At 36.3% G+C, this 16,397-nt stretch overlaps 1 protein-coding gene across 3 annotated transcripts in view; it reads right to left on the bottom strand.

Annotated features, from left to right (window-relative positions):
- The window catches only part of TUBGCP3 (tubulin gamma complex associated protein 3), a 56,849-nt gene that overhangs the window by 18,222 nt on the left and 22,230 nt on the right, over positions 1–16,397 (bottom strand). For all 3 annotated transcript variants that reach the window (XM_032100541.1, XM_032100540.1, XM_032100542.1), the window contains exons 7-13: positions 14,371–14,489; positions 11,062–11,187; positions 7,537–7,605; positions 3,753–3,885; positions 2,294–2,460; positions 841–951; positions 359–467 (exon numbers count right to left, since the gene is read on the bottom strand). In XM_032100541.1, the coding sequence (XP_031956432.1) occupies positions 359–467; positions 841–951; positions 2,294–2,460; positions 3,753–3,885; positions 7,537–7,605; positions 11,062–11,187; positions 14,371–14,489 (834 nt within the window). The remainder of the gene's footprint in view (positions 1–358; positions 468–840; positions 952–2,293; positions 2,461–3,752; positions 3,886–7,536; positions 7,606–11,061; positions 11,188–14,370; positions 14,490–16,397) is intronic.

Raw genomic sequence — 16,397 nt, 5'->3', positions numbered from 1 at the left:
ATTTGATGAGAAGTCAAACATACTATATTCTTGTTGCAGCACTCAAGAATATCCCTGCTCCCACCCCAGCTGAGGCAGCTGAAGGCGAACTGTTTTTTAAAATGGTTTCATTCAGAAATTCAGTACATTAACAAACATCCAGCAAACCTATCAAATTAAGAAAATTATGCACATGCATCAACATACATCTTCTGTAAAAAAGAAGTATCCATTATATTATCTATATTTTAAGGCAGATGGGACTTTTGTGCTCCTTTCCACCCCACCATCCATAAAGTCAGTTTACAGTCTAAAACACGTATTGTACGGGAGGTCAGTTCAAAGGGGAGACACTGAATAAATAATATGAATACTGTACCATCTTTTGAAGACTCTGCAGATTTTGCAACAGCAATCATCTTTGTGGATGGAGTTTGATCATGACAAACTTGATGCAAGAAGTTTATGGATTTTCCTATTAGAAGAACCTGAACAAAACAGGATTTTTAAACAAGCGATTTGCACATAAAAAAACACCAAATGAAGAAGCCGCCCACAACCACCAGGACAACAAGATATGCTGTCATCTTTCTGTGCCCTTAGTTTCACAATCCCAACCTCAGCAATCCAGAACAGCAATGCTAACATGAAAAGGTTTTAAACACAAAAGTTCTTTTCCCCCAGTTTAAGAGTTAGAGAATGGAAAGGAAAAACAGTCCTACAGTCTCTTCCTCAGGAAACAATTCTAAAATTCCTGAGAGGATTATTCTTTGTTAAATTTGTCCTCTATTTTCTCAATAGAAATCTAAGCAGCAGCATAGGGCAAACAAATCACCAGAAGATGAACTTTTAGATTCATACCTTTTTTGATTGCTCCATTGTAATAAAAGAAGGGATCATTGATTTCCTCAAAGTATATTTGTCATGCCACAACCGATCAGTTTTAACTGTAGGATCTGAAGCTACAAAAAACTGAAGATTGAAATAAATATTAAAAGCAAAAGACTAATGTAAACTCTAACCTATAGTTTCACCTATTATTCCTACTATTTTAACAGATGGAGAGGAAAAAAAACCCACAAAAAATCCCACAATCCCCAAAAAATTTTGCAGTTGATACGGTGATCAAATGCTATAGTCTCTCAACTCCACACAAGAGAATCCTCTCATTTGTAAAAAACTAAAACGACTTTATTCGTTTTGTTGAAGTGAATTTTGGATGGATTCTGTCCTTATCCTGAGGACATACACCCATTTTCTGGACACAAACTTTTTTCACTGCCTCCAAACACCATTTTCTCCAAGAATGCTCAATTGTCTTAGTTCAAAACTGTCTATAATACCAAAATTGTAGCTTTCAGTACAACACATCCAACAATAATTTTTAAGATTAAGAACACTCTTACAGTGCACATGCAGAGGTTAGAGCTAACAAAGACAAAACCTCATATCTGGGGAGTAGCTGGGAAAAAAAGAATCTATTTTACACTTCTAAAAGAAGATTAATAGACATTTTACATAATGCTGACCTTAAAGATCAGCTGTTACTGTCACTCACCTAAATTTTAACCAAAATAAGGACATTCCAAAGAAACAGCATATTTCACTCTCAAGTAAAATTACTCAGATTTTCTCAGAAGTGCTCAAATAATTTTAAAAAATGATTCTTTGCCTTCTTGGAAAAAAAAAATTTTAAAAATCTAATCACTTTAAAAAGACTGTAGTGATTGGAGACAGGAATGTGTTGAGAGAATTTAAAAAAGCATAAAAATATTTCCAAGAAGAAAAAGGACAATTACTGGAACTTGATGTTACAGAACTCACAACAAATAACTCTGCAGAGTTTCTATTCTGGAATCATAAAGCTCTTCTACCTAGTTTGAACTTACTTATCAAGGATAATAGCATGCAGTCAGAGAAAGATGAGCTTCATTTCAAATACAAGGCTTACATTCTAAACTGTTACAAAGAACTCTGCATACATTACTGTTGTTACAGTAAGCAAGAAAAGATATAGAGAAATTATTTTGCCTTCAGAAACAAGAAGCTACTGTCAGTGCACCATTCTGACTCTACTAACCAGACCGAGGATATGATTTGTTGAAGACAACATACTGCAACCCTGCAACCTGCAGATACCAAATTCACGAAGAATTCATGAAGAGAGTGATATTTCAGTTTGTTATTGTATGTATTGCTTACTCATGTCATACATTTTCATCACACCCTACTTTTCAAACTCTCCTCTAAATTCCCACAGATTATTATACCCCAAGGCAAAGAGATGAAGTATTTACTGTAGCACATACATTACCTCATGGTATGTATCCTCCAGCTCTCCATCATAAATCCAGCGATAAAGGAAGTTCAGTACAGGATGGGATACTAGGCCAAGAATGTGCTGAACCAGAGATCTCATGTAGGGATCTCCTGTTTTAGTGTAGGCATGAACTGCTGAGGCTAGTTCACCACCTTTTCTCCCTGTAAGATCATAGGGGAGAGGAACAGAAACATTTGAAGGAAAACCATACACACCCCATTTCAATTTAGCAGCCATTGATTTTAGCTATCCTTGTGTCACAATGAGTTTGCTAAACAGCAATTCTAAAATGTAGCAAAAGTAGATTTTTTTTACTGCTAACAGGGAATTCCTAGGTTTTAAGGCATGAATTATTAATCTTACTAAAGCATTAAAAGCAGAGTTCTCTGTCTACTTTATGGTAGCTTAGAGGAATGCAAATTTCAAGATCATCACACATCAGATCACACGCAGAGGTTGATGTTATGCTTCCAGAGAAGCATTAAAGGAGCCTTAGAATGTTTTCTTTCTCTCCTGTTCTTGACACTTATATTCTGTGCGCACATATGCACACAAACACAGCTTTCCTGTTTCTTGATTATAGTTGCCCCCATAGCTCCATTAGGTAACATCTCCTGTCTTCTTGTAATTGAAAAGTAAGAGGCTGTCGAAAAAAAAAGTTAAAAACCAGATAGAATATTTGATTTTGCTGCTATACTCCACAGCTTACAGCTTCCTTGCAGCAGAGGCCATAAAACTCAAAATTTTCACTAATATCTTAAAAGTAAAGCCCACTTTTTAAAGAATTTGCTACCAATTCCAATAATCAAGGTAAAACAGGTTTTTTTGGCTAAGATGCTCTTTCTAAAGGGCTATAATCTCAAATCTGAAGCACCCTCAGGGAAAAGCATCAGTTACTGGTCAGTTTAGCCAGTTACTAGCCAAAGTTCTGGTAAACTCTAACATTACTCTCCCCACCATCTTCTTGTGGATTGCCAACAAAATCACATGATATTTGCAAATTTGCAAAGTTTTGTTGTTTAACATGAATCCACAGACAAATGGCAAATTATTCTTCTATGCCATCATATACAGAGAAATTGCATAATACTCACACAGTGAAGAAACTAAGCCAGTCACTTCATAATATATTACTAGGGTTTTTCAGTGTACCATTCTCTGCAAGATGATTGAGTAATTGAAAATAGCATGAAAAGTGCATACTTAAAATTGAATTTTTTGAGCACATTCTAGTTTTAAAAAAGTAGGAAGTCTGAATGTATCAACATGGCACTATAATTTGTCACGCTTTGTTTAAACCAGAAGAGGGAGAATCCTCTGAATTACCGACTTAATTTTTTCTAAAAAAAAAAGTCCAAACAAGCACTAATATTATTGATACCAATATCTAGCATGCACAACTACTCAAAGGTATGTAACTTCCCCAGAAATATTAAATTAATGTTAAACAGACCTTGACAGTGATCAACAAGAGCTGCAAGGGTCTTTAACCTTATTTTGGGATCGTATGTCCAGACTAGAAGACGGCGAAGTGTTAAACTGCTCTCAAGTCCCAAATTCACGCCCTGATCATCTTCCAGTTGCAACTGATCAAGTTAGAAACAGAAAGACATGTCAAAGAATACAACTGAGCAGGACTGAATCAGAACTCAGGTTTCATAGTTTGTTCTAAAGTCAGATTTTTACTAATACACTTGAAATACCCTGTGTTATGTATTCTCTCATTAAATCACTGGGCCAAAACCTGAGAGTCAATTTTTAGTGGAAACAGAGAATTAAGCACAGGTGAAAGAACAGAGACAAGCAGAAGTGCAATAAGGTAGACAAAGCACAAAGACCAAGAAAGTTTGAGACAGCAAGATAATAGTCATGAAAAGAGAAGAGCAAAGGAAAGGAGAAGAGATTCTGAAAGACAGCAAGAGATACTCAAAAAAGCGTAAAGAAAAACATCTAAAGTAAAGGCAGGCTATAGGAGGTAAATTTTTTATTACTGCACATGCAGCTTATTTTAGTTCTACATGGGACGAATCCCATTCAATGTCTTCCTCCAGATGCCATCAGAACTTAAATTTGCCTTACAGTGAGATTAAGGAATTGCTACATTGAAAGAAAAACACCAAACTTTAAAAGCTACAATAAGAAAACTCTATCATAATGTGACCACCATGAATCTTCCAACACCATGGAAAATAACAACCAAATATTTGCATCCAAGGTGCAAATGCAAATCTCTTACAAGTACAGATGGAATAACCAGGACAAGAACACAACTTAAGAATATAGAAGCAAGTTCCTAGAGCAGTACAAGCAGACAAACTCTTACGGAAGATGCTGTTTCTCGTACGTGACAACCAACCCACTCGGTGCTTTCCCATCTAGCACATTTTTTTAGCCAAGTGCAACACACTAGTTAAATTTAAGACTAGTGTCATCCACATTAAGTTCACAAGTTAACTTAAAGCCAGTTAAATTCATTTGCTTCCAAATGCTCCTGGGTCCATGTTTGGGATTTTTCTTTGGTGTTTTTGGAAATCAGCAATGGTAAAAGAGACATGAGCAAAAGCCACCCTTTGGCTTTAGGGAAGACATGGTACATCTTCATCATGGAACTGCATTTTTAAATGGGCTGCAAAGTGAAAACAACCTGCAAGAAAAAGACCAGAGACACTTATGGAATAGTACACACTATGTTTAGGATTACTGTTTCAAGGGCAGAAACATGCTCGGGGGAAGCTCTGAAGACATCATAAGTTATAAAGAGAGTATAGAACCCTTTACCAAGATTCTTGTTGTTCTATGCCTGTACTGCTCTCTGGAACTGCAGTTAACAACTCCTAAGCTGGCAGCCTGTACAATCTCCTGAATCTAAGAATGCTGCATACATTTAATTTCAAGTCAATTTTGTACATGTTTTCAGGAAGCTGAAAGGTACAGTTTTTCTCTCCATTCTGCAGTGAGACTTTCAATCCTTTCCACCCTGCAAGCCACAAAAGAATTTCTCCTTCACTGCTAGATCTCCTTCATTTCACACCTTTGGGAAGGAATGTTGCCAGGAGCTTCTGAAAATCCAAACATAACATGATTCAGGGACCCCCTTCAGTTAGGTGCTGAGGGACCTAGATTCCCCAGAAACTCCAGTCTGCTGCTGCTGCAAAGCATTACAGACACTGTATTGACTGTTCTCTATGAAAATGCAATTAATCAACATGCTCAATGCACGCATGAACTCTAACACTGAAGATGAACCTGGCAAGGAACATGAAGAGCAACAAGAACAGCAGTAAAAGTAAGACTGGGAAAAATGTGTATCTAACTACTGAATGATGCTAGGAAAGGGCTGACAGGAAAAATGGAAAATGCTAAGGTACTTAATGCCCTTTTTGCCTTGGTATTTTGCTAAAATTTGCTGTTGGGTAGACCAGATGTCAAGATAAGAAGAGGAGTCTGGAACATGGAAGACTGAGTAGAAAAGGATCAGGCTAGGGTCACCAAACAAACAGGATATGCTTAAGTCTGTGGGACCTAATGGAATGCACCAATAAGTGTCGAGGGAGGGAGCTGGCCAATGTCACTGCAAGGCCACTCTCCATTATTTTTGCAACACCACAATTAGAGGCAGTTTCTGACGACCCTGAGAAAGCAAATATCACTCCTCTCTTCAAGAAGGAGGAGCCATAGAGCTACACATCCATGAGACTCACTTCATTCCTTGGGATAGCAACTAATCCTGGAAAACCACTTCCAAGCTTATGGAGGACAAAGAGCTTTCTCAGGAAAAAAAAAAAGCTCAGGGAAAGGAGAAGCAAGTAGGAACATTTGTGGTGATGGAGTTTTTCTTCCCAAGCAAGTGTTAAGCATCCTGAGACCCTGCTTGCCAGAAGCAGCTGGACATCTGCCTGCTGATGGAAAGTAGTGAATGAACTCCCTACTTTGCTTTGCTTGCACGCACAGATTTTGCTTTCCCTTCTAAACCATCACTAACTTGATTGACTTGCCTTTTTGTCTTCCTTCTATTTTCTCCCCATTCCTCAAGAGACAGGGGGGAGTAAGAAGCTGGGTGGGTGCTTGACTGCTGCCCAGGGTCAACCCACCACAAAGGCAAATGCAGTTTGAAAATAAGTAACCCCAGAACTTTCTTTTCGTTTTCTCCTTACAGGCTTTCCCTCCCACCGTACTCATCTCTTCTTTTGAAAAGTTTGGTGGAGCAGGAAAGGTAGACAAAACTGCATTTCAAAGTAGTCAAATATTTTCATGGTCAAGAAGTTTTAGAAGTTAGAATAAATTAAAGCTTCAGCAAACCAAGAGCGAAAACATATTTTGGACAGAGCAAGAAGTAACTACAAAAGGAACAACTGGATAATAGCCAGGAAAAACAAGCAAAAAGTACATATAACAAGCATTCCAAAAGTCAAGAATATTCAAGAACTGCGAGTTAAAAAGAACAAATGCTTTGAAAACATTTACAAAAGCCTATGACAAACTATAAAGATCTTATTGAAGTTAGAATTTTTAAAAGGCAGTTTAATTTAGCTGTAAGTCAATTCTCAGAATAAATTTTTCACCATTACAAGTAATGAACCCCTTAAAAACCCTTTAAAAAAGGCAAGCAGAAGAAAAATGTTTATTTTACTTTAATTTTAGATACAGTATCTAGATGCACTTATCTACAAACATTTGTGGACAAACTGCAAGATTATCAGCACTGAGTTGGTCTATACGTTACAGAAAAATAGTAAAACACTGAAACATGTGCAGAACAGATGTCTTTACTCTCAGAAAACAAAGGGACAAAAAAAGATGAACAAACTGCCCCACATAGAAAAGAAAGCTGCAACTGTTATTACTAGCTGCTGAATCATGCACTGCTTGAAATAAAGATTGGTTTTTTCTCCCCTCAAGGATGTGTCACATTGTTTGGGATTTGAATGATAAAGATATTATGCAAGATGAAACTGACAGGATGCAAAACAGGGACAGAGACTTAGAAATACACATTGTATTCCTTGCTTATGTAACATATCAAATACCAGTGAATTCCTAAGAGAAAAAGATTCAAGGGCACATACATTCAAAGAGTAAGAAGTATGCAAGTTACAGAGAATTGTCTTCACTGTCAACAGAAACTGCTGTAGATCCTTCACATTCTAACAGAATAGGTAGGTAGGTATACCTTTATAGGAGGTATTTAGATAATGTAGAACAAAACAGTAAAGTTGAATACGTACCACTTAACTCACCTGAGAATGTAAAACAGACAGAAGTCGGTAGTATTCTTTAAGTTCCTGATGTAAGGCAGCACAAAAACTCTGTAAGAGAAGGGGAAAGAAAAAAAAAAAAGGAAAAGTAATGAGGAGAAATCTTTCCGATTTGATTCTATCACCACACTTCCAACATAGTCAGAAAATTCCTGAAGGCAATCATTCTACAAGTTTCAGCATAAAAGCCAGTTCTTAGAGAAATGGCCAAACATGTAAGTGCTTCCCTAAGAGCTGCATACACCTTTTCCAAGAATATATATACATTATCAAGTGACCTTGTTTCTCGCTGTCTTAACTATATCAACAGATTAAACTATGACAAGTGTAACTCTTCAAGTAGATGCATCATCTCAGCAATGGCATTAATAATTAGCACAGGGATGTACAAATTATAACATGACCCAGTTGAAGATTTTTTTTTAATAACCATGTAAGATACACTATGCAGTGAAGTAATAGAGTTTACCTTTCAGGAAGGCCTCTAACAACAGAACACAGAAGTTAGGCAATTATTTTTATATTTACAGTATAGACTATATGACATGAACAAAAAACCACAATGCTCAAAAAAAAAATACTCCCAGTAAGTGCTGCGGGATCAAGTACTCTAAATTTTTGCCCTTTTATCAAGTCAGAGTTATATATGATTCTTCACTTGACATGGAAGAAATGAACATTACGAAGTATATCTTAAGAAATCTGTAAAATGGGCAGAAGTTAATTCAGGCCTGAACTAAAGCAAAAACCCTTCTTTGTAAAACAATTCTAGGCACAGCTATTTTAGGTTGTTTAAAACTCAAGATAAATTTTAAAAACAATTCCTGAAATAATATTTGTTTAGTGATAAATATTTTCTACAGTTTAAGGTCGGGGGGGGGGGGGTCTTGCTTTGGTTTCGTAATGATCTTAACCTAACACACAGACTAAAAAATTGCCTGCAACACATTTTTCAAAACAGAACTAAAAACATGGCTCATTAATTTGGGACTAAGTTAAAAAGACTTTTAAACTCCCCAGAAAGTGCCTAAAGTTTTTTGTTTGGTTACTTGGAACAATACTCCCATGCACACACACAAATTCTTCAAAATTTTCTAACCAATTCTGAGCTAATGAATTTGATATCTATTTTAATGGATTTTTTTTTTTAATGGGAAATTTCCCAGCACTTTCCCCTCAAGATCTTTCAGAATTACAGTCAAAAGAATTTGGAAAAAATAAGGAAAACTTCACAGAAAGAACCCAAGAACTTGAAGTAAAATATTTATGCATTAGAATATGTAAAAGGCAGAAATCATTTCTAGAAGCACAAGGAGAAAATAAATCTTCTTTCCTGCTAAGCAGCTAAGAAGCCTAGGAAAAAAAAAGTCATTAATCTTGCCATTGTATCTTTTTTAGGGAAAGGAGGTTCCTTTCTTCAACTTGACATTATAAATAAATTTGACATTCATTTTATTCCAGAGGATACTGAAGGGCAAAAAGAAATCTCTTTATGTGTAACTCCACTTTTCATTTCTTCTCACTTGCTTCTTCAGTAGATTTTTGAACCTATTAAAGTGGCACTTGCCAAGACAGAGGGTAGAGCAGAGCCTCCAAGAAAACAATCAAAGGCACTGTTTTGCTCAAAAAGGAGAACAGCAATCATTGACTTTAATGATTTAGTAGCCAGGATCCAACTGGTCACCAATTTTTCAGAGAAGCTTTACAAATTAAAGTTTACATCCAGTACCAATTCCTGCATCACAAACCAGAGACTTTTGCTTCCCAAACTGATACAGAAAAACTGGACATTATCCTAGAATTCTGATTTGGTCTGCAGCAAAAGAGAATTGAGGAAGTAAACAGAAAAAAGTTAAAATGCCCACTGGCTCAACTGGATCTAAATGGGCAAAATGCCAAAGAACAAGGCCAATTATAATTAACTGCCGATTATTCTTTTTATTTTCTGAGGACAAATTAGAACTTAGATATTAATCAGCAAAGTCAGAAAAAATGTGTAATATATTGTTATATCTCTACTTCTAATGTTAATACCTGACATTTTGTGTGGTAAAAACAGTCACCAGAATCATAACAAAAGAGGTGACAGACATCTTATTCTACACCTGATTTAAACAGGGGTTTACACAATCAATCTTTTAGAACATTAGGCAAAAGATGCTTTATAACACAACATATATTCTTGTGCTAAATTCCTTAATGCACAGTGTGCAGCACCTGAAATTCTCAGCTATAAAAGCTATGAAGAGCATGAAGGCATACTCTGTGCCCAGATACTGACAGCAAGAGTGGAATATAAGTTTTTATTTGAACGTTTATGTCCTAGAAATATACACAAGTGCTTGCCTCAAGCAAGATTAGCAGCACTAGAGCTATGCAGATTCAGGTAACTTAACTGCACAGCCTTCTGCACAGGATCTGAAACCTGCATACAGAAACCAAGATACTGCACATTTAAATTCACTGAAGAATTAAAGTTCTCCCCTTATTGTAAACTTGAAGATTAAAGCCAGAGACAGTAAAAATAAGCACAAGCAGGAAGCTGCTAGATAAAGAACCAAATTTCACCCAGATATAAAGGGGAGAGTCCAAAGAAAATGCATACACAGTAGCACTACCATACAAAACATGGAAATCAGCATTGGATCAGTAGAAAAATAATTACTTATATGTAACTGGAAAGGTTACTTAGAATAAGAGACAGAATGGAACAGAATAAAACATTAGAAAAGTAGGAAGCACTACAGTGTCTCTACTGACCTCTTAAGAAAAATTAGATTGAAGGGAGAAGCACTTCAATTTCTTGGCAGATTAGGTAGGATGTTATGGCTAGAGGCAAGGATAACATTTCTGTCGACTCAGAAGGGATAATATCCAGTTTTACAGAGGGAGCAAGTGAGAGGAAACGGGAATGTCTTAGCAGTAAATGTGGTTTTGGGTATTACAGCAGCAGTGAAGTTATTGTAGACTATAAATCATGATGATGAAACCTATAAAAACAAAAATTAATATTCTTTTGATGCTGTATTCAAAAGAGGGCAGAAGATAATGGACTATTTGCATTTTATGTAAGCTAGTGCAGTACTAACACATGAACATCAACAATAGCTGACAAGAATGTCTCCTGCACACGTCACTAACAACTGAATTGGTCATTAATTACCTCAGGGATGGCACCATCCCATTTAAGAAATGTTTTTGTTTATGAACATGCATGAATAATTTTAAAATATTATTAAGAAAAAAAAAATTAGGAAAAGGAATTTATGAGAGTTTCCAGCTACTAACTACAGGGGCAAATCCTTAAGACCAGCAAGAGCCAATGCCTCTTCCTTGCCTTCTGACTATGACCCATATCAAATGCAGCATCCACAAAAGGAGTAAATCAGATGATGAATGATCCAAGCTCCAAAGTTTATGCACCACTCTAGCACTGCATTTACTAAGTAGTTTCTTAGCAAAACAAGACCAAATATTGTAGTTAGAACTTTTTTTTAGCTGACTCACCTGTCCGACAAGTCCAAATGCACGATCCAAACTCCTCTGGTCTGTATATTTTCTTATTTTATTATGTAGCCACCCCAACTCTGCAAGTCTACTTGTAGTATCTCGGAGAGATTTGGACAAGCTCACCTATAAAGTAAACAGAAACAACAGTTTGCAATTAAGTCAAATCTGTCATGCCAATACTGGTTTCTTCACAAAGGTCCCTCTGCCTCATAAAAAAAAAGCCAGATAAAGAAACAATCATTTTACATTCTACAGCACAGATAGTGCAAAAAAAGCAGACAACCATGTAATTAGCATTGAATTTGTACACACGTATTGAAAAGGCAGCAGCACCAAACTACTGGCAATTCTGAGACCTTCACTTTCAGAAATCTTATTGTAGTAGTATTCATACACTTTTTACATTAGGCAACTATGGCAGCAACAAAATGGTCTTCAGAAGAAAGGAAGAGATCTGCAGTTTCGTGTTGTAGAATCAGACTTTATCTTATCCTGACAACCAGCAAGACTGAAAATATGAGAGTTCTAGCAGAGGTGTTAATGAATGAAACTAATGAAAAAGCTTTGACAAAATAATCAGTTATTGTTACATGTGAAAGAAACCTTTAATAGAAAATAAATGACCCAATGCCTGACTAGGCATCAGGAACAAACTTGCAGAACCCAACTTCCAAGTTTAAGTCCAGCTTTTATAAGTTATTTAATCATATATCCTTCTGAACTCTTCTAGTGTGTTTCTGGTTTTCTTCTAGTATCTCACTCACCTTGCAAGCCCACCTTAGTCTCAATACTCTATTTAGCTACCACTATTTTCATCTGAATGAAATGCGCATCTCTTCCTCTAAATTACCAACAGGTAAGACACTGCTCCTACTTGAGATATTCTTCTACCACATTTCACCATATTACTCAAGAACACTATAATCAAGTATTCAAAATTTCATTGAATAAAAAACCCCAAACAATCTGACTGATAAAATAGACCAAGAGGCAGACACTAACTCTTACCCACAGCAACTGGACCTATCCCACCCCTACAGACAATTTTACCATTGACAGCCAGCTTGGAACAGTCGAAACTAAAGCAAGGAAGTATTGTAAGAAGTTAAGCTGCCAAAGAACTAGAAATCAATCTCATTCATTAAACCTTTTAGTTAACAGTACAGGCATTCTCCAAGATAACAATTAGTGTCAGAGTGTGTTAGCCACACCAGTGTGGGCTTGAACCAGGCTGCAGCATTTGCTTGTAAGACCAGAGTTCAGTCCCTAGCCCTCTTGTTTACCCACAGAGGTACAGCTTTAACTTCTTGATCAACTTCTGCAGGGTAAATTCCAGCCCAAACAAGCATAATTGGACACAGAAACCCTGCCCGCAGCTAAAACCCAAAGAGATGACATAAGAACTATTTAGAATTCTGCAAGTGCAGAGTACTTGGCAAACACTGAGCACAACACACATCCACTGGAATTAAATGAGGAACAAGCAAAATTGGCTTGGTGTTATTACATTTGTATGTCTTAGATCAAATCAGAGGCTGCTATCTTTTACAGCGCTGAATGTCACCACCAGACCTAATATTAACACTAAGATTAGGAAACATTTCAGCAAGAATAGCACCTTACAAAGTGTGTTTCTTTCTGGAAAAAAAACGCAACAGCCCAGACTGTGTATAATGAGATTTTCTTTGTAAGCTGAGGAAGAACTACATGCTTTGACTACTATTTTGCCTAATGTGCAGTCAATACAGCTAAAGGAGGTATGATCTTGGTCCTCCTTGTTTGTCAGAAGTGGTTCCAGCTGCAGCTCTGGTGAGTCAATCTCATCTTCACTGGGTCCGGTAGCTCAGTCCAAGTGCCAATAAGGAAGAATGGAAGACAACTGACGTCACTAAAATAACTGAAGACAAAGTTCTCAGGCAAAGATTATTCAGCTGGCTTGTGGTCAGTAATTAAACTCCTTGAATTACAAGTTCCAAGTAAAACAGCTTCTGACCTCAAACCAGCCTATTGGATATGAAAGCTACACAGAAAAACAATGAAATCCATTGCCAATTTTGTAATCGCTAACTAAGTTTTCTTCACATTCCTCTAGAAAAATATATTATGCTACCCTTCTTTTGCCAGATATAAATTTACATATGAAATATAATTAACTCAGTGAAGGTGTTGAGGAATTATAAACTTTGCATCATCTACAGGTAGATGCTTATTAAGAATCTGTTAATTAATAAGATTTAACTTATTTAACAAGAGTTGAGTTTTTCATTTTTCCCTCCATGAAGCAGCTGTAAATGTCATTATAAAGTAATGGTGAACAACTATACATCTCACTTTTTGCAACTATTATGAAGGAAAAAAGGAAATTAACTCAGGTACCAACATTAAGACCTGTCTACCATGCTCTTGGCACATGAAACGGACCAAAAGTAATTTCCCCACCATTTAAGGACTATGTAATACTGTCATAGAAAGTTTTTAATAGAAGTAAAAATTGAAAGCATCGTCTTTCCATCTGAGCAAGAATATGAAAACCAATTAGCAGAAACTGAACACTGAAGCTGTACTGTCTAAATACGGAATATGAAGATGCTAAAGCAACTAGAGCCACTTTTTTTTCTTCATTCAGCTGACCCAATCTCACTCTAGGGTTTTTTTGAATTGCAAATAGGTTTAACATCTCACCACCTTAAAGCAAAGTCTCTCAGGCATCTCTCCTATTCTTTTGTCCCCTATTTGATGTCTTCATTCAAATTCACATGAGGCCTTTCTTCAGTTCTACCACCAGTCTTTCCTTTCTCAGGTAATCTGCATCTGATCACTTATAATTGTAATCAGGCCCATAACATCAAGTGGCTAGCATTCATTCCACATCTCAAGCTATTAAACTTAATTCAATAATAACGTAGTCAAATGTCTGCATCTGCTTTATATTAATTCTTATACACTGGAGAGGGGAAATGTTGACAGAAGTCCTCAAAGCTGTAACTTATGAATCCTTCTACTGGATTAGGAGTTGGGAGGCTATTCATATCTTGTGAAATGCTACAGTTTCTTTCTGGCATCTAATTTACCCAATTGATTTTCAACTACTACTGTTGAAACTACTCTGTTGTATTAACAAAAGAGCTCACAAAAACAAAACAAATAAAACCAACCAACCAACACCAGCACAAAGGAAAAAAAAAGGCTGGTAGAGGGAATAAAGACGTGTAATAATATTTTAACTTTTTTACATGTTTCTCATGGCTATTTTTCCCCCTATATACTTCTCTGCACACATATGAAATACAAGTCACCATACAGTACCTTTCCTTCCACTTTGTAGCAATTTTCAGAATTGCACATTTTGATGGTTTTGCCATCTATTCCCTGGAAGACATATAAAACATCTCTTACAAGATTTGCTTCTGTTATTTCAACAGAACCTGGAAAAGAAAAAAATCAAAACCAAAACAAGTATTTAGATTTGTTGAGAAAATTAGTTTTGATTACAACTTTGAAGAACTATTTAGAATAGCCAAAAAAACCCCAAACTATAACAACTATAAAGCCTGTGCTTGTAACCCACAAAGAAGTGTTTTAGGTCCTCTTAATCTGACAGGAAAGCCCAAGATTGCCTTTACCTGCCTCTAATGCTACCTGTGGTTCTCTCAGAGCAATCAGCTTGTATGGCACAAGGCATGCCCTATTTTAACCAACACATCAGCCAGTTCTTAAACTTGTTATCTCTCCTGATCCAACACCAGTGCAAGTTCTGAGGCAAGCACCACAGCAACTTTATCTTTCTTTGAACAAAGAGATGAAGTTGTTAAATTAGGCTGTAGACTTACAGAATAACCTCTTCTACATTCACCTAGGAAAAGGACAGTTAATCCAGAAGGAAGAGCTGTTTGTTTCATAATGGCTTTCAATTACATATGCCACTGCTCAGTGAGAAGACTGATCAAATTAGACTGCATATTAGTCACGGAGCTGGAAAACATTTAAGCGTAAACACTGTCTGAAGATAAGTACATCTTTGATTTAGTAAAGCCTTTGCTATTGTAGAATACAGTTTGCTTCTGTTTTCTATCTCTAGTTAGAGGTTAGACTGTGTTAGAGATGTAAGATATTTATGGATTTAAAGGAAACATAAGATCAAAAAAGGCACTGTGCAGGCCATTGAAACTATCCCCACTTTTTCTGGGCAAACCATCACCATGCGCTTTTGTAACTTCATTTAAGATTTCAAGAGTTAAACAATTTTAACAACAACTATCCAGAAATTGAGATGCTACAGCATGCTTCTCCCAATTTAGACAGCACTCTTACTCTTGTCAGTTTGCCTCCCCAACAATCCACTTTTCCAGAAAAAAAAAAAACAAGAAAAATTAAATTCTACTCCTATTTCAGCAAAAGTAGTCTTCACAATACCATTTAAATCTCAGTCTGCCCTCATAACATTAAGATGTGCATGAGTAAGTTGTCCCTCTTAGGAACTTGTAGTGAAATGGTAAAAGATGTAAGTGCGTATTTCTTTAATTGATATAGTACAAAAGTATTAACATCAGCCATACAATGTGCCTTTTTGTACTCTGTGTGTAGATGTAACAGTAAGAAAACTTCAAATAAAAGCAAGTAACTTTAGGAGAAAAAAATTAGTTACAAGAATCCATTATTCATAGAAATGTATCTTCTTGATAATAGACTTCTATATTCTGAATGCAGTCCTACTTCTATTTCTACACCAGCAAGTGACTACATTTAAGACAACTGTCAGTCTTTATACCCATCCCACACAGGAACCAAAGTCACAGCTGCTGGCTGACTCAATGGAAGAAGAATTGTTTTTTATAGCAATCTGTATCATAAATTAAGAGGCAGTGATAGATTTTACATGTCTTTCTATTTCTTTTTCCTATGCTTTTTTCTACTCCTTTTTCTATTTTTTCTTTTCTCCTATTTTGGTATATATTAAATCTACCACATATATAAAACACGTATTTACATTATATACACACGCACACACATCTTGCACATCAATGGTTTTGTTAATTAGGTTCTAAATGCCAAATGTTGCCCTCAGATGCACCAGTACAACTCTGATCTATAAGCCACTGACTGCTTTGTACACTGCTACTCCAAAATGCAGAGGCTAGCAGACAGGCTACATTTTAGTTCCTTAATATCCACACTTATTTGTATAGAAGGTAAAAAAAGCCAAAACAAAAAACCACAGACAAAAGCCTGCATCTCTTATCTTTCTTTGCCAGAGAATAATGGGATGAGTACATCTGCCATCAGCTCACTTATTCAGAAAAGTCTGCCACTTTTACAGTAAAGGAGTTGTCACA

This window comes from Corvus moneduloides, chromosome 2, assembly GCF_009650955.1.
Source record: "Corvus moneduloides isolate bCorMon1 chromosome 2, bCorMon1.pri, whole genome shotgun sequence".
NCBI lineage: Eukaryota > Metazoa > Chordata > Aves > Passeriformes > Corvidae > Corvus > Corvus moneduloides.
Note: the sequence above shows the minus strand (reverse complement) of the source record. Positions and strands in the feature narration are given on the sequence as shown.